The sequence below is a fragment of the Cherax quadricarinatus genome, chromosome 79 (genome assembly GCF_038502225.1).
Source record: "Cherax quadricarinatus isolate ZL_2023a chromosome 79, ASM3850222v1, whole genome shotgun sequence".
NCBI lineage: Eukaryota > Metazoa > Arthropoda > Malacostraca > Decapoda > Parastacidae > Cherax > Cherax quadricarinatus.
In genome coordinates, this window is record NC_091370.1 from 14,471,588 (window position 1) to 14,497,278 (window position 25,691).

General features: G+C 38.1%; 1 protein-coding gene across 1 annotated transcript in view; it reads right to left on the minus strand.

Annotated features, from left to right (window-relative positions):
- The window catches only part of Prp4k (Pre-mRNA processing factor 4 kinase), a 40,791-nt gene extending 18,602 nt beyond the window's left edge, over positions 1-22,189 (minus strand). Inside the window, exons 1-6 of the mRNA XM_070101961.1 lie at positions 22,046-22,189; positions 17,997-18,158; positions 17,265-17,514; positions 16,957-17,118; positions 16,069-16,271; positions 261-492 (exon numbers count right to left, since the gene is read on the minus strand). Of these exons, the coding sequence (XP_069958062.1) occupies positions 261-492; positions 16,069-16,271; positions 16,957-17,118; positions 17,265-17,514; positions 17,997-18,158; positions 22,046-22,050 (1,014 nt within the window). The 5' untranslated portion in view covers positions 22,051-22,189. The remainder of the gene's footprint in view (positions 1-260; positions 493-16,068; positions 16,272-16,956; positions 17,119-17,264; positions 17,515-17,996; positions 18,159-22,045) is intronic.
- Positions 22,190-25,691: the final 3,502 nt, after the last annotated feature.

The following is a 25,691-nucleotide window of genomic DNA, read 5'->3' on the forward strand; positions in this document are numbered from 1 at the left end:
AAGGAATATTGTAAATTAGATTAGTCCGTTTCAGACCCCCAAAAATACACTTACAAAATCACTTACAAAAATACACTTACATAATTGTTTGAGTTGTGAACTGATCGTAAGTCGGGGGTCCACTGTACTTAGATAACAAATATGAAAGACTAAGGAATAATGAGATAAAGAAAGAAGTATTGTGAGTATAGAAAATTATGACTGTATGGTGAATGCTGTCATAAAATTACATGTATAGCTCTAGGAAATGGAATACTCACTTTTTCTCTCATAAGCCTTTCTTTTTCCTTTCGTTCACGACTCCTTTCACGGCTGCGTTCCAAGCGTTCTCGTTCTTCAGCTCTGGATTTGGACCTTTCATGTGCCATGGAAGATTTTTCATGATCCCTCCTATAGTCCCTGCGATTTGAGCTTCCCTCACGCCTGTCTTTTTCTCTTCGCTCTTTGTCCCGGCGAGATTTCTTTTCCTTTTCCTCTACTTCACTTCTTGATCTGTTGGGAGGGATTTGGGAAAAAACAAAATTTCTTTTGAGTGATTTCTTTATACTGAAAATAATTGCATTAACTGGATCTCACTGCTAATCTGCAACAAGAAGTGTGAGATTAATTAGATTTAATAGAATATGAAGTACGAGAATTTAATAAGGAAGGAAGGAAGGATGGATCAACGTTTCAGCTACAATGGGAAAATTAATTATCACGTATGTCTGGCTCTTACAATATGAAATATAACCATGATAAGAGGAGAGTATTGTTCTCTGCAATCACAGTGCTTTTCGAACTCAAGTGTAAGCCTGGCTGCCGAAAAGAATATATGTAGTGCTGAGTTTTATCAGGAATGCCTCAGAGTGGTCAATAAAATTTTATTCCTGCACACTGCTGAAACTTTTCATGAGAATATCAGGTGATGCAGTGATAGTATGTGTTGTTTCATATTCATTATATATAAAGTACACACCACTCATTGGTACCTGATGCATCTTACAAAAATACAATTGTTAATTTAAGTTACCTCACTTTCGTGAACACAAGAATCGTGCGTATTTTTCCATAAACAGTTGAAGAAATTTGAATTCTCTCCACAAATAAAAAAAATCCGGTTACTCTCAAAATTTATCATGAAAGTGTAACTTTTATAAATGTGGAGGTAAGTGGCTAATGGAACTATCTAGTGAGATACTTCATGGACAGTGTTTTCATTCAGCATAACTGATGAGTTTCCCACAGTCTTGGCTATCTGGCATGGTCTATGCTTTTCTTCTGTACAGTTTATTATCTTTTTTTTCCCTCCCAAAAAAATTTTCTATTCTTCACTGAGACTTGAGTATCCAGGGATGTTTTCAATGATTCTATTTCCATTTCCAATTTACACATAAAAATAATTAGTGTTCACCTTTTCAAACATTACTAAAATTTGATGTTTCCAAGACTTGAAGAAATCATAGCACAATTGTAAAAATCTCTGGGAACAAACAGAAATCGAAACCATGGCAAGCCTGTGCTAAAAAATAGCAGGTTAGTGCTCTCACTACTAGTCCACACAGGCTTAAGAAGACTTATCAAACTACTAAGAGGTTACCATGAACACCTTTCTGACCACAAATGCAGGCTTTTATGATCAAGTCTCACACTCATATTTCTGAGATAAAATCTATCTCGAGTCATTATGACTGACATTGTCAGTGACGTGAAAATTTTGTTAATACAATTTACATGCATTACTGACAACGACTTTGAAGGGACTTGAGCTAGATCTCAGAGCTGCCATGTGAGTGCAAGATTCATTCATAAAAGCATATAATTGTGGTACCAGTGGGGCCCATGCTAACCTCTCTAGTGTATTAAAATATACCTAGCTGACGAACCTCATTAAGCTGGAATAAACCTGTGGTGAGAGCATTGGCCTGCTAGTTTTAGGACTGGCTTGCCAGGGGTTAGAACCTGAGGTGTTGTCTGAAGATCATCCCAATTATTTTTTGTTACTGCTTCCATAACTTCCTGAATCACTTTTACTTTTTTAATATCTCACTTAAACCAAGGGGTCTTTTGTCATCTTCAAATGCTGAGGTCATTGTTCCAAGAGATATTTTATCACAAGGCCTGGGTTCATTTGAAACATACAATCTTTTCCTCTCTATCGGTATCTCACTTTATTATTATACTGGCTCTTTGGGATCTAATCATAATTTTAATATCTTGTGCTGTGACAGTCCCTCAGTCTCTTTCAACATCCTTATTATAATCCTCTAACACTTTCAACCTGCCAACTAGACTAATTTTAAAATTGTTTACCTTGATCATCCTTTGTTTGATCATTGCTTCTCCTAACATGATACATCCTTCTGTGTTGGACTAAACAAATGATAGAGGCTGACACTTGCTGGAATAGAGGTTTGCATCTCATTTTCATTTTACCTCCTCTTACATCTCTAAACCATCACTTAATGAGCCACACTTCATAGCAATTCAATAGCATTATTTGGCCTTCAGATCCCACCAGCAGCTTTCTTCTGTGGCTAACCATTCTTTGCAAAACATACATCTGCTAGAAATCATTAAATTTAGATACCCTGGTCTGGTTTACCATTATTTTCCAACTTCAAATCTTCCCACTAATTTCTAGCTTAAAGTATTTTGCATAACTTCAGTTATCTCTCTTAATGTTCTGGGAATCATTAGTCCTGTAGCCCAGTCTAAGACTAGACCTCCTAAATTACAAAGGAAATATTACAGGAACAAGAACTACTGTACTGGTATTTTCTCTATCTCATGAACATGTAAGATGGCAAGCAAATCTGGTAAACTTTTACTTACATTCACTAAACATTATTTTCCCATGTTTCTTAACCCTTTGACTGTCGCAGGCCCCTTTCTGAAACTGTCATTCTATGTCGATAATCTAAAAAAAAAAAAAAAAAAAAAAAAAAAAAAAAAAAAAAAAAAAAAAAAAAAAAAAAACTATTTTTTCTTATGAAATGATAGAGAATCTTTTCCCGATGGTAATGACACCAAAAGTTCGAAATTTGGTCGAAAACTCACGGAAGTTAGCGGTCTCGGTGACATATGCGTATCAGCGATTTCGCCGACTTTGAGCCCTGTTTTCAGCCAATTCCATTGTTCCAGTTGACCAAACTCATAGCTATTTCTGTAGAACTCCATTTTATCTATCAGCTGAGTACAAGAAACCGCCCATTTACCAATTTGAACTACCCAATATAGTGGTCAGAAATTGGCAATTTGGCCAATTTCACGCAAATTGAAAAAGATGCCAATTTCAAAATAAGGTCCAGAATAAACAAGGTAGACATTCTTGGCACTAAAATAACATATCCTCTGTTCACTAGTCACATCTCTAGGCCCCTCTTATATTATTATTGCTTTCTATTTTGATTTTTTATTCATATAAAAAAATACAAAATTTACTGTTCTGCAGACTACTGCATTATTGTAAAAATGATATAAATAATATCAGTGCACTAGTGAAAGAATATTAGACCCCCCAGTTGACGTGTATTGGACATGTGGTGTGATTTGTTTACTCCTGAACATTGGTAAAAATCGAACATTTCCACTACTCTGAGCTCATTTTCAAGGTTGTTTTCATCGTCAAAGTAATGAAAATCATCTCTATTTCTGTAATATGTTTTCCATTTTATCACCTAAGACCATGAAAACGCGAATACAACGATAAATACTATACGAAAATACACCTCAAAGTCTGCGTTTTAATCCAAAAAAACGATGTTTTTTTTTTCTCATTACACACTGTGTGCTGCAGGATTTTTTTTGTGGTGCACATTGACCACACAGACCCATTCTCTCACATGTGGGCCGACCAGCTTTCTCCCACTTGATTTGAAGCTGCTAGAATTATTGAGTATATATACGTCAGAAACAGTGGCGCGTAAGACGTATTTATACGGCGTAAACAGTCAAAGGGTTAATAGTTATTAACTCTGTAATAATTCCTTTCCAATTTATGAAGCTTGATCTGCGACTGGGCAGGGTGGATGATGACAATGACTACTGAACCTACTAATACAAAGGGGATCTCTATTCTTTCCTCAACACTTCTGAGCTCTAGTCTTTTAAAGACATCTGTGTAGCTATCTTTGAGACAACAGATGATGTTCTTGCATTTTTCATTGGCTGGATATTAATTTCTATTTTAGCATTTTATAGAAAAAAAATATTTACTGGCTACCTTACTGAATAATTTGTTAAAGAAAAACATTTCTGATGAAACGAAAATATATGGACAATGTTATTAAGCTTAGTATAAATATGTCTGAAAATTACAATATTATCTGACTCATTATTAAAGCACCACAATAAAATTTACAAATCTGCAATTAGTACTCATTTGTCGAGGAAGTTTTACCAATGCAGAAAGCTAAATCATGAATAAATGGAAAGACTGCAGCACAGACACCAAAATCACCATCAATCAACTTCAGCATTCAGGATTACACTTGAGTCTTCGCTCTGTAAACACAAGTGTGTTCGCTCTCGATCATGGTGCATTAAAAGTGGGCTAATTATTCAAAATTTATACCAGGCACTTAGTTACTCATTAACAATTTTTTATATGCACCTGCAAATGCTCACATGAAGATATGACAGAAGACAGCAAAATTATTCAGCCTGCTTGTCTTGACACAGGCAAAGTGTCATAACTTTAGTGCCTTAAGAAGTGAATCCACAATTCAACACATTTAACTGCAACACACAAAATTAAATCTCCAGAGCTCATCTTAAAACTGGTCTCTCTAAAGTAGATTTAAAAAATGAACTAATATCTACAACAAGAAACCAAGGGATGAAAAATTATCAATGTAATTAACAGGTTCCTTGATTTTTTTTTGTGTGTGTGGGGGGTGGGGTGAGAAGACACTAGTAGCAGTGAAGTCCTTCACTGGTACATTTCACCCACTAGCGGGCATTTTCAAGTATATGATGAACTCTACCTGAAAAAGCCCACTTGTGAGTGAAATGTTATACCAATCAAGACCTTCACTGCTGGTACTGTTTTCACCACTTGTTGGAATTATACCTCCAGTTTGCACCTATTTTTTTTATGGAACCTACCTGTATATGTTTAAAAAAATGCATCTGAATCAATCTTTCAGATGTGAATATAATATGAAGTTCAAATCTCACTTTCAAGAATATTGCTATCACTTATGTAATTCCCCAGATAGTGATAATTGTTCCCACAAAGATCTTTTAAGAGCTTCCAGAACTTAGCAATATGACAATGTATAAAACATCTGAAGTTGTACTTCAATGCAGCTAAATTCTGTACACATGACACCCATAACAAATCAACATAACACATTCAAGATCAGTACTAGACAATAAACAAGACCTTTTCTGAAACTGGCAACAAATCATAGCAAAATAAACATTCTACAAGAACTTGTAGAAATCACTGGCAAATTATCACAAGAGCTCCCTTTTGCTTTGCATTTTTTTTGACATTTCTTTCATATCAAAAGTGGTCCTTAGTTTTTCTTAATCATTTTCATTAGCTTTTTACAAATGCTGTAGTCACTTCATGAACTGACTAAATATAGCCCTAACACATCCATTACTTCCAATAATCTCTTCTGATACTGCTAAAAACTGTTTGGGCTGTGTTTAAAAATAAAAATATTTTTTAAAATAACCTACATTTGCTCAACTAACAGAGTACATGACATTTTCTTATGAAATAAGGTTTACTGGTAGTATTAACCAAATGCCTATTTGCCACTCAAATTTATTATTTGCTATGACTGACAAGCAGTACATTAATGAAAAACTATCTTGATGAGCCGTTAAAAGTGGAACTGTTAACCTTGTTATGTCTATTTATCCACACTTTGCTTGTTAAGCTGAACTTGCCAACTGGACACAAATGTAATGATCATTTTGCCAAACAAGCCAAGTATATACAGTACAGTGGATCATCAATTATTCAGCTATTACATAATCGTCATTTAACATATCCTGGAACTTCTTTTCGTAAATTACCTGAACAGACACAGTATTGTGTAAAATGGAGACCATAAACACTGACACTACAATGTACCTTTGAAAGTCCAGCACAAACTCTGATAATGCCAAAAATCAATGATCTACTGTGTTTTGATTTTTTATGCTGTAACTCCATTAAATCAGTCAGAACATTATAAAATTACTATATTTCATTGAAGTTAAATAATACTAACCAAAATATGCAGATTTTAGATAGTGTGGGTAGTATTAATCTACATTATGAAGAATTAAGCAAGAGTAGATCAGGTTGCTTGGTAAATTCCAAAGTAAAAACATGAATTTCCATACGTTAATTCAAAAATTTAAAAGAAAATTATACTTTTATAAAGTATGGCTTGTTTGACTAACTTGGCTTGTTAAGCAGGGTATGTTTTAATAAATCAGCCTTTCACATACAAACTACCTCCCTTAACACCCTTTTCACCTATCATTCTACCAATCAATCCTCTTCCCTCCTGCACCCTCCATCATAACCACAAATCTTTGCTGTACACTTGAGCTCTACTTTCTTCATTAATGTTATGCAGGTTTCGGCATTGCATTGTAACGTATATATAGTGGAGAAGTGTGCCATAATTTTTATGAACTATGACATACAGTGGACCCCCGCATAACGATCAGCTCCCAACTCGACCAATTATGTAAGTGTATTTTTACAAGTGCTTTTGTAGGTGTATTTTTGGGGGTCTGAAATGGACTAATCTAATTCACAATATCTCTTATGGGAACAAATTCGGTCTATAACGGCACCCAAACAGACTTCTGGATTGAAATAATATCGTTATCCGGGGGTCCACTGTAATTGTAAATCATAATGTATGAACTATGGATAAATGTCACTCATAATTTTAGAAATATGCTATGCATTTGTGGGTACTGCAAAGTACTTTAACCCTTTGACTGTCTTGGTCTTATACATACGCCTTACGAGCCACCGTGTTTGACGTATATATACACTCATAAATTCTAGCGGCTTCAAATCAAGCAAGAGAAAGCTGGTAGGCCCACAAGTGAGAGAATGGGTCTGTGTGGTTAGTGTGCACCATATAAAAAAAATCCTGCAGCACGCAGTACATAATGAGAAAAAAAAAACTGACCCGTTTTTTTAATTAAAATGCCGAATTTGTGGTCTATTTTCGTATAGTATTTATGGTTGTATTCTCGTTTTCTTGGTCTCGTTTGATAGAATGTTAAACATATTATAGAAATAGAAGTGATTTTGATTGGTTTTACTATGAAAAGAACCTTGAAATGGAGCTCAAAGTAGGGGAAATGTTTGATTTTTGCCGATGTTCAAAAGTAAACAAATGATGTCATTTTCCAATAAATGTCCAAGTAGCCATTCTAATATGCAGTCATGAATGGGCTGACATTATTTATACAATTACAGTATTACATTACTGCAGTAGTCTGCATAACAGCAAATCTTCTATTTTTTTGTTTGAATAAAAATTCAAAATAGAAAGCAAGAGTAATATTAGAGGGGCCTGGAGATGACTGATGAACAAAGAAAATGTTATTTTAGAGTCAGGAATGTCTGCATTGTTCATTCTGAACCCTATTTTGAAATTGTCATATTTTTTAATTTTTGTGAAATTGGCCTAATTGCAAATTTCTGACCACGTTATTGGGTAGTTGAAATTGGTAAATGGGCAGTTTCTTGTACTCAATTGATAGAAAAAACGGAGTTCTAAAGAAATAGCTATGAGTTTGTTCGACTGGAACAAAAGAATTAGCTGAAAATAGGGCTCAAAGTTGGCGAAATAGCCGATTTGTAAATATCGCCGCAGTCACCAACGTTGCGAGAGCGTAATTCAGTCAGTTTTCCATCAAATTTCGTTCTTTGGTGTCATTACAATCGGGAAAAGATTCTCTATCATTTCATAAGAAAAAAATAACTTTTGTTTTGAAATTTTGCGACACAAGGAGACACCTCAGGACTTGGGGATGCGACAGTCAAGGGGTTAAACTGTAAAATGTAAGGAAATCCTGCCGGGACTTATTTTCCAAGTACGTAAGCGTGGGTGGCTTGGCTTGGGCTGTCCAGGCCAAGCCACCCACACTTACCTGCTAACTTAGAAAATAAGTCCCAGCAGGATATCCTTACATTTTACAGTTTAAAGTCCTTTGCAGTAACCACCCATGTATAGCATATTTCTCAAATTATGAGTGACATTTATCCATAGTTCATACATTATCATTTACAATTATGTCATAGTTCATAAAAATTATGGCACACTTCTCCACTAAACATACATTACAATGTAATACAGAAACCTGCATAACAATTAACCACCAACTCTTTATTTGCTCTTGCTCTAGTGAAACCTTTCTTCCAACTGTTGCTCATATCTTACACTAACCTTCTACTTCTTAGGTTCCTTCACCTGAACATCTCTTACCCACTGACAACATTCTCTTTGTATTACATCTCGCTTTTACTTATTGTAGCTACTGCTAAATAATAATCTGACACGTCACACTACTAAAATCACATATGCCGAGAAATCTATGCCTCAACTTTTGTTGATGTACTCACTATATATATATTTTTTTTAACAAGTCGGCCGTCTCCCACCGAGGCAGGGTGACCCAAAAAGAAAGAAAATCCCCAAAAAGAAAATACTTTCATCATTCAACACTTTCACCTTACACATAATCACTGTTTTTGCAGAGGTGCTCAGAATTCAACAGTTTAGAAGCATATACATATGAAGATACACAACATATCCCTCCAAACTAACAATATCCCAAACCCCTCCTTTAAAGTGCAGGCATTGCACTTCCCATTTCCAGGACTCAAGTCCGGTTATATAAAAATAACTGGTTTTCCTGAATCCCTTCACTAAATATTACCCTGCTTACACTCCAACAGCTTGTCAGGTCCCAAATACCATTTGTCTCCATTCACTCCTATCTAACATGCTCACACACGCTTGCTGGAAGTCCAAGCCCCTCACCCACAAAACCTCCTTTACCACCTCCCTCCAACCTTTTCTAGGACAACCCCTACCCCGCCTTCCTTTCCCTACAGATTTATACGCTCTCCATGTCATTCTACTTTGATCCATTCTCTCTAAACGGCCAAACCACCTCAACAACCCCTCTTCAGCCCTCTGACTAATACTTTTAACTCCACACCTTCTCCTAATTTCCACACTCTTGAATTTTCTGCATAATATTTACACCACACATTGCCTTTAGACAGGACATCTCCACTGCCTCCAACTGCCTCCTCACTGCCGCATTTACAACCCAAGTTTCACACCCATGTGTGTTGGTACTACTTTACTTTCATACATTCCCTTCTTTGCCTCCATAGATAATGTTTTTTGTCTCCACACATACCTCAATGCACCACTCGCCTTTTTTCCTTCATCAATTCTATGATTAACCTCATCGTTCATAAATCCATCCGCTGACACGTCAACTCCCAAATATCTGAAAACATTCATTTCTTCCATACTCCTCCTCCCCAATTTGATATCCAATTTTTCTTTAGCTAAATCATTTGATACCCTCATCACCTTACTTTTTTCTATGTTCACTTTCAACTTTCTACCTTTACACACACTCCCAGACTCGTTCACTAACCTTTGCAATTTTTCTTTAGAATCTTCCATAAGCACAGTATCATCAGCAAAAAGTAACTGTGTCAATTCCCATTTTGTATTTGATTCTCCATAATTTAATCCCACCCCTCTCCCAAACACCCTAGCATATTATACCTTATATAATTATTTATTCACCTCTTAAAACATATACAGTATTACCCATTATGAAACCTTTTTTCTTTCCTTAACATAATTCAATTAAAAGTCCCAATAGCATCTACCCCGGCCATTCCAGACTTTCCTACTATATCTCCTACAACTGTCTCTCCTACTTTGACATTAAGATCTCAAAAATTCTTTCTAAATATGACCTGAAGAGGAAAAACACAAATACAACCAGGAATGACCAGATCACATGAAGAGAACACTCAATCTACAAGAGAATTTCAGAGAAACAAAATGCAATAAAATATCAAGAGGTAGACGTAAATAAATAAGATAAAAGAGTTCTATAACAAATATTAAAATTTGAAAACAGGCTAAAATGATAAAACAATAATGGTTTAATGGAATGTACTGTAGTACTATAAAAAAAAAGAGGATCTGAAACCAATAAAATGTGTGCCAACCTAGAGAGTTACCAGATTCAAGCAAACTAGAAATAACTATACAATTACAAGGCGGGAGAAGAACTTGGGGAAAGAAATATAAAACATGAGTATGACTGAATCAAAATTTATATTCAAGTTTGTAAAAAAACAACTTAAATGTAAAAATCTAAATGCTATACAAGTGATCAAAGATGATGGTAAAAATCACTAGTGGATAAGGACCTGTGTGAGATACTAAATATGAAACACTGGTATGTGAAAAATAACACTTAATGTACAGTTCAGGCCATTTATCAAGAGAAATGTTTTGCCGTGAGTGGCTTTTTCATTAGGACAGAAGAAGCCACTTGTGGCAGGCAAAACATTTCCTTTAATAAATGTGCTGAACTACACATAAATGTCTTTTTTCCACATCTTCTCTGGATCACCATGCCATTTACTTTCAAGTTCCAGTATGCTTCCAGAAAATGACACTTTGTATGTAGCAGATTTAAAAAATAGCCAACCAAAATAGAGGGCAATGAAGTGTCCAGTGTGGAAGCAATAAAGTTACTTGACACTGATAAGATAACATGATTATTGCAAAAGAATATGCAGAACTAAGCTATCCACTCTGCAAACTGTAAGGTTTTGGATTTCATTACAAGAGGGTAAACTGGTGGATACGTAGAAAAGTCATACTTTATGTTTGTAGTTTAAGATAAGGTAATAGAGAAGACCCCCTGAACTATGGGCCTGACTTACTTCCTCGAACACTTTTATAATAAATATTGGAGAAAACCACGAAACAGAAAACACTTGAAGGAAAAACCTATCAAATGGCTCCCCAAACAACAAAATACATAATAAAAAAGCTGCACTAAAAGAATATACAATATTTTAAAGCCCCATCAACAGGGATAACAGAAGGCCAAAGTTGTAAACTGAGGGAAAAAAACAGAACCAATGTAACTGAACACAAGAGGGAGTAAGCTCTACAACTACTAGAAATAAATTATTTGTGAAAAATTAAACACTAAATACAGAATACCAAGCCAATAGCCCTCCTCATGTACCTTCAATAGGTAAATCCTAAAATGAGATTCATTAAAATCCACAGTACATTCAGACTGGTGCTTGAGCTGTGTGGGATGGGCAATTTATAAAAATTAAGGGTAGTATCAGAGAATACTTATTCAACTTAAGATTGACAAAGAAGTGGAAAAAGCTCAACAATGATACAATGAAAGCAGACTCCTTAGAACTGTTCAAAAAATATATGACTGGGTGATTTCATATCAATAGCTCAAAAATTAAGAGACTGGACCAGAAGATAGAGCTAATCCCTCAAACTGAATTAGACAATTACTCCCACTCTGTTCACATGATTATTACATTCACAGGGAGCACTAAACTTGTAGGAGTCATACAGTACTTGGGAAAATGGGAGGCCTTTAAGTTTGATCCAAGGAAGAGGAGCATAGATCCAATTCCTTAGAACAAGAGCCTTCCCTGTACCAGCATCAAGAAACTTCCTTTGAGGGGCACTCTACTCTCAATGTCAACAGATACTGTATATATACATTAAGGAATTTCATTTCCTAGTATGATGGATAATTAAAAACTTTCAGTACACCACAAATGAGAACTGCAAAGACGTTTCCATCAGTTCTAATAGTGAAATAAAATTATGTATTACACTTCAAAGACTGGTGTTTATTGTTCATTACTAAGAAAGGACGCCTTATCCGTTTTTGACACCTCATATGCATAGACATGCTCTTCTTTGAGGCATATGGTAAAGCAGCTATTAGTGTAATTTCTTGAGGGAACAGGCAATCTTTGTGACTGAGTTGGAGCGGTAATGAAATGTCACAAGAATACAAATAGAATGGAACTCAAGAGTCACAGACTGGCAATAAAAGTTATATCTGTGAATGTGAAGAATGAAAATTATAAAACATACTAGTTATGGACGTCAATGATAAACTTGTAGCTTTGACAAAAAGTTATCATAAATGTATCATTTACCACATTATTACAGTATTAATAAGGTATTTTGTACTTTCCTATTTTTCAGTTTATTTTCTGTTTTTTTTCAGCTTTTATAGAAGGGTATATAAAATGTCTTTCAAAAAGAGCAAAATTCAAAGAATAGCAACCAGATTATTATTTCAGTTAGGTTACCGGGGCTTATTTTAATAAATATAAATGAAAACTAAAGGCAAAAAATTTTCGACAAGGTAAGCTATAGTAATATTTTGGTGAGAACATCCTTAATATGGGGTGTGTGTGTGCATATATTCAGACAGATGCAGAATGCTTGGAAATCTTGCATGCAAGACCCAGCAATACGTACATAATTGCAATGAGTTAACATATTTGATGCAAAAATTAATGAAAAATACACAAATTCACACACACTTAACACTTCTTGAAGTCTTACTCTACATTACCCTTTAATTACACATTCCATCATGACAAATATGAATTAACTTTTTTCTCAGTTCATTTTTGTTGTATGATGGATGCTTAATTTAGTAAAATATGTATGCAGTATTAGAACTTATGTAAATTGCTCAGCAGTAATAATTTTCACTAAAATTAAGTTACTTGTATTTGGATATTTTTATAACACTATTATTTATGATTCTTTTTGCTTAAGTAGATACCTCAATTTAATTTTATGAATCTATGGATGTGATAAGTGTGCAATATTCTCTATTTTTTTTATAAGCAGAAATGCTAGTCTTAAAAGGGGCCCTTTTCACTAATAAGAAAGATGGTAAAAGTTATGAGTGGGAGCATTCACAATAGCAAAAGAATCTCAGGGTGTCACACTCTCTCTCGCTCTCTCTTTCTCTCCAAATGGTAAGTATATATCCATAATGGAGAAGTGAAGAAGCTATAAGCCATTACCCTTGCCTGGGTACTTACGCCGCTGTAGACAGGGCAGAGCTGCTGTTGGATCAGCTCCATACTAAGCCTGTAAACAGTGAAGCCCGCAGCCAGTAATTAATGGTATTTGGCTAAGTAATTTATAACGTACTTACATTTATGAAAAGACTGGCTATGTGATAAATTACCAACATTCTAACTAGGTCCACAATAAACAGTTATTATTACTGGTATTTATGGTAACTGATTCTAAAGGTACAGTAACTAAATCCACTGCTAACTGACACCAAATCCGGAATGCTTTGAAGATGCTTCTCTTCAAAACTTAGCTTCAATTCCTAAAACGGTTTACACTAACCTCCAAAGATATGAAGTAAATGAAACCTAATGCAGCAAAGTCTACACTCATTCAGTAAAGCAGTATGCATGCACAACATGAAAGAGTGTAATCCTATTTATTGTCAATTACATTGAGTTCAACCTTCAACCTTTGAGAAATGTTGTTACCTGAAGTATTTATTTCATCCGTTCATAGACACAGATTACATAGCTACACCATGACCCAAACATGTTTGATAAAGGCTTCACAGTCTCTCGTTTTTAGTTCAGTAAAGTAGAAAACATGACAGTCATAGAGATGGAAAGTGAGTAAAATGTGTTGTACAAGAAGTTGAAATTCTTTGGTATCCTGAATGACAATGTAATGAATTGGTGTTACTGTGCACAATTTATTTGCTGGTTACTTCACTTATTATATATTAATAAACACAAAGACATACTGTTGTAGCATTGAAGCTTAATTTTAAAGCTGAGTTCATTTTGTGTAAGCCACTATATATTATGCAGAAGTATTTGAGTTCATTTTGTGTTATCCTGTCATACAGCTCCAATAAGTTAATGAGACAGAATTAATCTTTGTATGCCAGTAGTTTATAACTATTTCTCTATGTACTCCACTACTCCACCTATTATCTTTTCCATACTGTAGTGTATGCCCATTAAAGATATAGGCTTGTTGCTCAATGCTCCAGTCTATTCCTGTATGAATACTGGGACAACATTTGCCATATTCCAGCTCTCTATTAGATGGTACTATTTTCACTGACCTCTTGCAGAATTTTGCAATTTAGCAATTCAGTGTCCACAGTAATTTTTTCAGGATCCAGACACACCTTATATGGTTCCACTGCTTTTGTGTGTCCAATTCATTTAGCAGCTTCTTTACTTCATCCCCTGTTGTTGTGATGTCATCCTGTTTCTGCTGGTCTTTACTTTCCCCTCTGTTCATTTCCTAGGTGAATATTATATTGAAAGGTTTGATTAGTTCCTCACAAACCTCCTTAATGTTTCTAGTCAGGATCTCCTCTCTTCCATATTATTATTATTATAATAAAAAAGAAGCGCTAAGCCACAAGGGCTATACAGCGGTGGCTCACTTCCATAAATATTATTACTTGTTCCTGTACTGTAATCTTTCATCTCATGTTGCTATGTAGTTGTGGTTCCTACTTTTGCAGCAGTTATTGCTGCTCCTCTCTTCTTACCTTTGCCCATTCATTTTTGGCTCTTCAGCTAGCTCTTCTATTGTCTTGTCTTCTACGTTCCATCTTTTCTAGGCTTTGTCTTTGTTATTTTAAGTACCAGTCTAGATGCACACCTTTGGATTCTCTTGAGTTTCACAATTTGCTTAGCCAGACAACATGCTGCATACTCAAAAAACAGTACTAATCCACAATACATAATCACAAACACAAGCACTCCAAAAATGATTCAAATTCCTTAGAGGACAAGCAAATTTAAATCCCTTATCAAAATGTCTTAAAAGTACAGTTGATAAAACACATCCAAATCAATACACAAATAACCCTTGCGTAGGAAGCTGAGATTTATGATGACGTTTCAGTACAACTTGGACCACTGACTAGTCACACAGTGGACCGAAACATCAATGTAAGTTTTGGTTTCCTATGTGTGGGTTATTTATGTATCATTCCAGTCACTGTATTGTGTATTTTATTCTCAACATTCAAATCAGTCAATTTGTATGTTTATACAATCAACAAAGAACTTTTATACAAACAATGGACATTAAACCTAATAATCAACATATTCAAAGAAATTTTTTTACCATATTCACTGTTCTGGTTAATTTCAAGAATTCCTGCTTCAGGTAACAACATTCACTGGACCCTAAAATTTTCCATCTAAAAAACAAGTTGATCTCTACAATGAATGTTCTTCAGTGATAAAATGAGTATAACAAAAAACAATTATTTTCAGCACAATATCTCACTCAATAATAGACTGATTCATCTATAAAACAAACCTAGTCAAATAGAAATATTTATAAGCAGTACTGCTATAAGTACACATTTGACAAAACATTTATCAGTACCTGGTTATACTTAACGGTAACCAGCAGCAACTCAGCGAGGAGCTCATAAGTACAGCAGAGAGCCAAACCAGCGACCAAACGCAGCTTCATAACACCCAAGGAAGGTAGGCTTGCTAGAACGCTCAAATACATGTCATTTACAGGGGCAAATAGAGGCTTACTGTCAAGAATTCTTAATACAATATGATCAATAGCTTCCACTAACAGATATAATAGCATCTCGAGATCCAATTAGTGGATTTTAGTCATGCTTACTTCTCTTGGTAATCCAATATAAGGATTTGATAGCAAAATAAAGAGAAGCTCAGAAGCCTAAGTCAACAGCATAAGACAATTTACCTAAGTTATATTCATCAAATAAATAATGCCACTTTATATTTAAAAATAGTGTAGTATAAAAAAAAGGGGCCAAGAACTTCAATGAGAGAAGAATGTTCTAAGCAAAATGATCATTCTTTGATTCATTACAATGCAAAATCATTATTGCATCTGTTAAATCTAATCACCAAGATTTCTTTGTTACCAGTTTCAGGAAAGTCTGAGGCACTAAAAAAAACATAAAATACACTCATTAGTGACACAAATCAGATACCTGCTTCTCTTCCGTTTCTTAGCTCTAGATTCTCTCTCCTTCTTCCGCTCCTTTTTTTTAGGCTCGGCATCATCAGAGTCTTCGATAGTTACAACTTCCTCCTCTATCTTTTTGGCTACCACAGGCTTCTGTGGTGTCTCTTGAAATTCTTCTTCATCCTCCACATCACTCATGTATGCTCCTAGACATGCCTGCAGTGCTGCCTGTTGTAGCAAATATGCAACTTTATTAACTGAAAAGTCTGCTACAAAACAATTTTAATAACAACAGAGAAGGGTAAGGGAAATTAAACCCAATGGAAATGGCACTTACAGTGCTTGCCTCAGGTGTTCAAATGCAGATAGACTGTTAATGGTTAAGAGTCATTTACAAAATTTAACATAAAACATATTTAATTTACAATGCACCTGGAATACAGTATTAACATGGGTAACTTAAAGACTGCCTATGAGATTCCATTTTTTTTTAGCACACCGGCTGTCTCCCATCTCTATACACATTAATTCGACCCTCTAGGACACAACTTGCATTATGTACTGTCTTAGCCAAAATAGAAATCATTAATAATGGAACAGAGGTACTGTAAAATATGGGTAAAATATGAAAAATATAAAAAATAAAATATGTAAAATATGAAAAAAGGTCATTATTATTATAATCAAGGGGGAGCGCTAAACCCATAGGATTATGCAGCACCTGTGCAGATGATGTGGAAGGTATTCAGGCTTAATTCAGGGAACTGGAGCACAGATCCAATTTCCTAGATCAAGAGCCCCTTACCAAAGCAAGGAAGAAAAGAGGTTATGAACCACTACATGATTGTTTGTAAAGCCTACAGAGTAAACTTCCTCTAAAAGAAAATGCAAATTTAAACTGTTATCAACTTAACTTCTGCTTCATGAGTTCCTCCAAATTAAGGTCCTCATGGATGTGGAGGAAGTCTGAGGAATCTAAAGAAAATTCTTCAGCCTTCCGTGAGGCTTCTCTTGAATTCTCATCACTCAAAAGCTGATCAACTATTTCGTCTTCACTGCTATACACAGTCACAGGCTGTAAAATAAGAAGCCATGTAAGGTAAAGTAAAATATTTTTTTAGTTATTTTTTGCAACAATCAAAAATGAAAAAATAAAATTTCTTTTGACAGTGAAAAGATTTCAGTTTTTAGCAAATCAATACTGATTTAAGAGATACACACCTGGTCTCTGCTACCATTATGATTATTGACGACAATTTTCATAGACTCCACAATACCATTACCAGCAGATGCTCGCCGGATCTCGACATCCCTTCCATGACTCCGTGGTCGTTCGTGATTAGTAACCAAAGCCTCCAAGCCAGACTCAAGCAGCTCATCAATGAGTTGTACATCTTCCACATCCTCTGATTCTGCGCTCTCACTTTCAGATTCTTTATGTCTGTGTTTTGAACGGTGCTTTTTGTGTTTTCTGCAATATAATTTTTTTTTTTTTTACAGTATATACATATAAGGCAACCATTTCAACCAAATCTTGAGTGAAGCAAAGCCTTACAAACATGTTGGTAAAGGCCTCTCTACCCCTGGAGCCTGTTCAAAGCTTTCTCAATGTATTGCCTGGTTGATCAGGCCCTGATCCACTACGAGGCCTGGTCATGGACCGGGCTGTGGGGGTGTTGACCCCCAGAACACCCTCCAGGTATAATCAAGTCATGACTGATAAAGGCCTCACAACCTAATGACAGTTTGGTAATAAACAAAAGTAATCTAGGTTCCATTTCTAATTTGTGTTGTGAATTGTGACTTTTATTCTTCAAACTATAGTGCAGCCCTCTACAATGATTTAATATCACATTAGAGTATATTCAGATAAGAATTTTTACCTAAATTGATTTCTGGCATAGAGTAAATATGAAGATAGCTCTCAGTAAAACACAAGACATACTTTATTACCTTTCTTTCCTGGAGGACGATTTATGGCGGTGTTTATGCTTGTGTGAATGACGTTTGTGCTTCTTTTTGTGCTTGTGACGATGCTCTTTAGACCTGGACCTCTCTTGATCATCTGGTTTCATCTCATCAGTTGAGAGGCTAGACAAACTTATCTCGTCAGAACTGAAAAAGATGAATAACTCAAATCTCTAACATTACTGCAAAAATTTTTAATCATGGGGAGATTATTATTGTCAGGGTAAACATTACCTAGGAAATGAGTGCTAATAATCAAATATGAGCCAAAGAAGGGGAGAGTTTCTCCAATTCTTTGGAACAAGTTCTTCACCAGCCTCAATGCACCTTACTAAAGGGCTAATGAACTACAGCAATATTAATCTGCAACACTTCCTTTATTTTCTTCTGACGGGCTATTTCATGTTTTAGGCCCTTTTAATTTACACACAGTTTTTCTAACATGTACAATACCTAATGTTGAGCAGGAGAGTAGTTGAGATCTCCTTGTATGGCATTAAGCAGGGTGGTGGAGATTTCATCTTTGTATGGAGTCAAGTAGGGTGGTGGACACCTCCTCTTGTATGGAGTCAAGCAGGGTGGTGATTTCCTCCTTGTATGGGGTCAAGTAGGGTGGTGATCTCCTCCTTGTATGGAGTCAAGCAGGGTAGTGGAGATTTCCTCCTTGTGTGGGGTCAAGTAAGGTTGTAGAGATTTTCTCTTTGTATGGGGTCAAAGAGGGTAGTGATCTCTTTGTGTGTGGTAGAACAGGGTGGTGAAGATCTCCTTGTAAAGGGTCAAGCAAGGTGGTGGAGACCCATTTCAAGTGTGGGGTTGAGTAGGGAGGTGATGAACACAAATTGCAGGTGTGAGGTTGAGTGCAGGTAGTAGACATGCTTAATTAAGGTGTGGGGGTTGAGCATGGAGGGTTATATATATAGCTCCTGGAAGAATGGCAGGCAATTAGGACAGACACATGGAAAGGGAAATCAGGTTCAATTCCCTGGATCAAGAGCCCCTGATCAGCATCAAGGCACCTTCCTTGAGGAATGGAGAAAATTTAGAAAAAGTCAGCTCAAATACCGAGGTCCATGGTTCAATCCCTGGTACAGGTGGAAACATTGGAGTGTGTTTCCTTGAGACGCTTGCTGTCCCTGTTTACTTAGTAGTAAGTAGGTATACCTGGATGCTAGCTGACTTGTGTGGGTTGCATCCTGGGGACAAATTTGACCAAAGTTGCCCAAAACAGGCCCTTTCTGTATAGTATGCCACTGATGTTAGCTATGGTCTGTAAAAGATTATTATTACTATTATTATTATTGTTATTATAAGCTCCAGGTGTCAGGTCGAGCATGGAGGTAAAATAGACATGCTCCAGGTGTCAGGTCGAGCATGGAGGTAAAATAGACATGCTCCAAGTGTCAGGTCGAGCATGGAGGTAAAATAGACATGCTCCAGGTGTCAGGTCGAGCATGGAGGTGAAATAAACATGCTCCAGGCGTCAGGTCGAGCATGGAGGTAAAATAGACATGCTCCAGGTGTCAGGTCGAGCATGGAGGTAAAATAGACATGCTCCAGGTGTCAGGTCGAGCATGGAGGTAAAATAGACATGCTCCAGGTGTCAGGTCGAGCATGGAGGTAAAACAGACATGCTCCAGGTGTCAGGTCGAGCATGGAGGTAAAATAGACATGCTCCAGGTGTCAGGTCGAGCATGGAGGTAAAACAGACATGCTCCAAATGTCAGGTCGAGCATGGAGGTAAAATAGACATGCTCCAGGTGTCAGGTCAAGCATGGAGGTAAAATAGACATGCTCCAGGTGTCAGGTCGAGCATGGAGGTGAAATAAACATGCTCCAGGCGTCAGGTCGAGCATGGAGGTAAAATAGACATGCTCCAGGTGTCAGGTCGAGCATGGAGGTAAAATAGACATGCTCCAGGTGTCAGGTCGAGCATGGAGGTAAAATAGACATGCTCCAGGTGTCAGGTCGAGCATGGAGGTAAAACAGACATGCTCCAGGTGTCAGGTCGAGCATGGAGGTAAAATAGACATGCTCCAGGTGTCAGGTCGAGCATGGAGGTAAAACAGACATGCTCCAAATGTCAGGTCGAGCATGGAGGTAAAATAGACATGCTCCAGGTGTCAGGTCAAGCATGGAGGTAAAATAGACATGCTCCAGGTGTCAGGTCAAGCATGGAGGTAAAATACACATGCTCCAGGTGTCAAGTCGAGCATGGAGGTAAAATAGACATGTTCCAGGTGTCAGGTCGAGCATGGAGGTAAAATAGACATGTTCCAGGTGTCAGGTCGAGCATGGAGGTAAAATAGACATGCTCCAGGTGTCAGGTCGAGCATGGAGGTAAAATAGACATGTTCCAGGTGTCAGGTCGAGCATGGAGGTAAAATAGACATGTTCCAGGTGTCAGGTCGAGCATGGAGGTAAAATAGACATGTTCCAGGTGTCAGGTCGAGCATGGAGGTAAAATAGACATGTTCCAGGTGTCAGGTCGAGCATGGAGGTAAAATAGACATGTTCCAGGTGTCAGGTCGAGCATGGAGGTAAAATAGACATGCTCCAGGTGTCAGGTCAAGCATGGAGGTAAAATAGACATGCTCCAGGTGTCAGGTCAAGCATGGAGGTAAAATAGACATACTCCAGGTGTCAGGTCGAGCATGGAGGTAAAATAGACATGTTCCAGGTGTCAGGTCAAGCATGGAGGTAAAATAGACATGCTCCAGGTGTCAGGTCGAGCATGGAGGTAAAATAGACATGTTCCAGGTGTCAGGTCGAGCATGGAGATAAAATAAACATGTTCCAGGTGTCAGGTCGAGCATGGAGGTAAAATAGACATGTTCCAGGTGTCAGGTCGAGCATGGAGGTAAAATAGACATGTTCCAGGTGTCAGGTCGAGCATGGAGGTAAAATAGACATGCTCCAGGTGTCAGGTCGAGCATGGAGGTAAAATAGACATGCTCCAGGTGTCAGGTCGAGCATGGAGCTAAAATAGACATGCTCCAGGTGTCAGGTCAAGCATGGAGGTAAAATAGACATGCTCCAGGTGTCAGGTCGAGCATGGAGGTAAAATAGACATGTTCCAGGTGTCAGGTCGAGCATGGAGGTAAAATAGACATGTTCCAGGTGTCAGGTCGAGCATGGAGGTAAAATAGACATGTTCCAGGTGTCAGGTCGAGCATGGAGGTAAAATAGGCATGCTCCAGGTGTCAGGTCGAGCATGGAGGTAAAATAGACATGCTCCAGGTGTCAGGTCGAGCATGGAGGTAAAATAGACATGCTCCAGGTGTCAGGTCGAGCATGGAGCTAAAATAGACATGCTCCAGGTGTCAGGTCAAGCATGGAGGTAAAATAGACATGCTCCAGGTGTCAGGTCGAGCATGGAGGTAAAATAGACATGTTCCAGGTGTCAGGTCGAGCATGGAGGTAAAATAGACATGTTCCAGGTGTCAGGTCGAGCATGGAGGTAAAATAGACATGTTCCAGGTGTCAGGTCGAGCATGGAGGTAAAATAGACATGTTCCAGGTGTCAGGTCGAGCATGGAGGTAAAATAGACATGTTCCAGGTGTCAGGTCGAGCATGGAGGTAAAATAGACATGTTCCAGGTGTCAGGTCGAGCATGGAGGTAAAATAGGCATGCTCCAGGTGTCAGGTCGAGCATGGAGGTAAAATAGACATGCTCCAGGTGTCAGGTCGAGCATGGAGGTAAAATAGACATGCTCCAGGTGTCAGGTCGAGCATGGAGGTAAAATAGACATGTTCCAGGTGTCAGGTCGAGCATGGAGGTAAAATAGACATGCTCCAGGTGTCAGGTCGAGCATGGAGGTAAAATAGACATGCTCCAGGTGTCAGGTCGAGCATGGAGGTAAAATAGACATGCTCCAGGTCTGGCATCACCACAGGCTCAACTAACTCCACCACTAAAAGCAACTTGTACACACACGAACACACAACACCCGCCTCCTCTAACACATTTAACCCATCCACCAATAAATACTACACCGATGGACATTAGTAATATGCTACGCGTACTCAAACTTACTTCATAATTACGGGAAGATAAATAAAGAGTATTACTCTTGAGCCACGGATGCAAAATGCGTCGCTTACTTTACAGACACCGGGACGAACATCGTTCCTGAAAAAACTACTTTTTGCTGATTTTTTAATAATTAAAATTGCATTTAAATCGTTTTACTCGCCGAATATGAATTTTTGAGCTTTATAATTGTTAATGGAAATATATTCCTGCCTGGAGTAAAATATCAGGATCATGGGCAACTGTGTACGAATATTTGTAAAGAGATTGTATGAAAAAGTTGTGTCTAGCCTTGCCTCTCACTACGGAACGCTCCTGTGATATCAGAATTATTTAAGCCGAAACCTATATATAAATCACATTGTGCATTATTATAATTATCGTTATAATCATCCTCATTAATTATTATAAATTGTGAATTCAATATTTTACCAAAATAAAAATTTGCTTAAAAATAATTTAATTTACGCTCTTTACCGCTATTAGAACGTCATATTTCTGACCATAATTACATCATTACTTTTTTAATTATTTTTAATTACCCTGAAAAATGACCTTGAATTTAACATAAAGTTTTAATATGATGTCTTTCACTAAATGATTATTCTTCATAAAAATTTGAATTACAATACTATGTAATTTTTTAATATGTATTACGCACACACACACACACACACACACACACACACACACACACACACACACACACACACACACACACACACACACACACACACACACACACACACAAATATCTGGAGTATACATGAAGAGGGTTTCGGGGTCAACGCCCCCGCGGCCCGGTCTGAAACCAGGCCTCGTGATGGATCAGGGTCTGATCAACCAGCCTGTTACTGCTGGCCGCTCTAGGACTTTCGTGTTGCAATCAACACATCATCAGGTGCTTGCAATGTTGCAGAAAACAGGAGGAAGTCCAAGCAAATACATTCAGAGGAAGTGTTTTTTCCTCATAGATAAATCCCCGTCTTTCTGCTCCGCCAACACGAGGCTCCACTTCTCACTTATTCTCCAACCTATAATATATTTTTTTCGGCCTTTTTGTGAGGCTCGTGAAGAGCTCTTGATCCACGGAATTACTTGCACTTTCCCCAGGCGTCGTATGTGCTCTGAGAGTTTAGTGCTTCCTCGTGAAAATAATAATCCAATGGCCTTAAAAATAGAAGAGCCATGTGTGTGTACTTACCTACATATGGTTGCTGGGGTCGATTCACAGCCCCTGTGTGTGTGTGTGTACTCACCTATTTGTACTCACCTATTTGTGGTTGCAGGGGTCGAGTCACAGCTCCTGGCCCCGCCTCTTCTCTGATTGCTACTAGGTCCTCTCTCTCCCTGCCCCATGAGCTCTATCATACCTCGCCTTAAAACTATGTATGGTTCCTGCCTCCACTACATCACTTTCTAGGCTATTCCATGGCCTGACTACTCTATGACTGAAGAAATACTTCCTAACATCCCTTTGATTCATCTGAGTCTTCAACTTCCAATTGTGACCTCTTGTGTCTGTGTCCCATCTCTGGAACATCCCGTCTTTGTCCACCTCGTCTATTCCGCACAGTATTTTATATGTCGTTATCATGTCTCCCCTGACCCTCCTGTCCTCCAGTGTCGTCAGGCCGATTTCCCTCAACCTTTCTTCATAGGACAATCCCCGTAGCTCTGGGACTAGTCTTGTTGCAAACCTTTGCACTTTCTCTAATTTCTTGACGTGCTTGACTAGGTGTGGATTCCAAACTGGTGCTGCATACTCCAGTATGGGCCTGACGTAGATGGTATACAGAGTCTTAAACGAATCCTTACTGAGGTATCGGAACGCTATCCGTAGGTTTGCCAGGCGCCCGTATGCTGCAGCAGTTATCTGATTGATGTGCGCCTCAGGAGATATGCTCGGTGTTATACTCACCCCCAGATCTTTTTCCTTGAGTGAGGTTTGCAGTCTTTGGCCATCTAAACTATATTGTGTCTGCGGTCTTCTTTGCCCTTCCCCAATCTTCATGACTTTGCATTTGGCAGGGTTAAATTCAAGGAGCCAGTTGCTGCACCAGGCTTGTAGCCTGTCCAGGTCTCTTTGTAGTCCTGCCTGATCCTCGTCCGATTTGATTCTTCTCATTAACTTCACATCATCTGCAAACAAGGACACTTCTGAGTCTATCCCTTCCGTTATGTCGTTCACATATACCAAGAACAGCACAGGTCCTAGGACTGACCCCTGTGGAATCCCGCTTGTCACAGGCGCCCACTCTGACACCTCGTCGCGTACCATGACTCGTTGTTGCCTCCCTGTCAGATATTCTCTGATCCATTGCAGTGCCTTTCCTGTTATGTGTGCCTGGTCCTCTAGCTTTTGCAGTAACCTCTTGTGAGGAACTGTGTCGAAGGCCTTCTTGCAGTTCAAAAATATGCAGTCGATCCACCCCTCTCTCTCTTGTCTTACTTCTGTCACCTTGTCATAAAACTCTAGTAGGTTTGTGACACAGGATTTTCCTTCCCTGAAACCGTGCTGGTTGTCAATTATACACTTGTTTCTTTCCAGGTGCCCCACCACTCTCCTCCTGATGATCTTCTCCATGACCTTGCATACTATACACGTTAGTGATACAGGTCTGTAGTTTAGTGCCTCATGTCTGTCTCCCTTTTTAAAAATTGGGACTACATTTGCCATTTTCCATACCTTAGGGAGTTGCCCAGTTTCAAATGATGTGTTGAAGATCTTTGTTAATGGCTCACACAATATCTCTGCTCCCTCTTTAAGGACCCATGGAGAGATGTTGTCTGGTCCCACCGCCTTTGAGGTGTCAAGTTCGCATAGCAGCTTCTTCACCTCCTCCTTGGTTATATGTACCTCATCCAGCACTTGCTGATGTGCCCCTCTGTTCTGATTTCTTGGAGTCCTGCTGGTTTCCACTGTAAATACCTCTTTAAATCTTGTGTTGAGCTCCTGACAAACCTCTCGGTCGTTTCTTGTGAATTCCCCATCACCCTTCCTCAGTCTGATTACCTGGTCCTTGACTGTTGTTTTCCTCCTGATGTGGCTGTACAACAGCTTCGGGTCAGTCTTTACTTTTGATGCTATGTCATTTTCATATTGTCTCTGAGCCTCCCTTCTTATCTGTGCATATCCGTTTCTGGCTCTTCGGCTGATTTCTTTATTTTCCTGAGTTCTCTGTCTTCTGTACCTTTTCCATTCTCTAGTACACCTAGTTTTTGCCTCCCTACACCTTTGGGTGAACCAAGGACTCGTTATGTTCTTCCCATTATTTCTGTTTCCCTTGGGAACAAACCTCTCCTCTGCCTCCTTGCATTTTGTTGCTACATAGTCCATCATTTCTTGTACTGGTTTTCCTGTCAGTTCCCTCTCCCACTGAATGTCTTGAAGGAAGTTCCTCATGCCTGAGTAGTTCCCCCTTTTGTAGTTTGGTTTTTCCCAGCCTATTCCTGCTACTCTCTCCACTTGGAGCTCAACTATGTAGTCGAAGCACAGAACCACATGATCACTAGTTCCCAGGGGCCTTTCTTACATGATACCCTCGATGTCCGAACTACTCATGGTGAATACAAGGTCCAACCTTGCTGGTTCATCCTCTCCTCTCTCTCTGGTAGTGTCTCTAACATGTTGATGCATGAGGTTTTC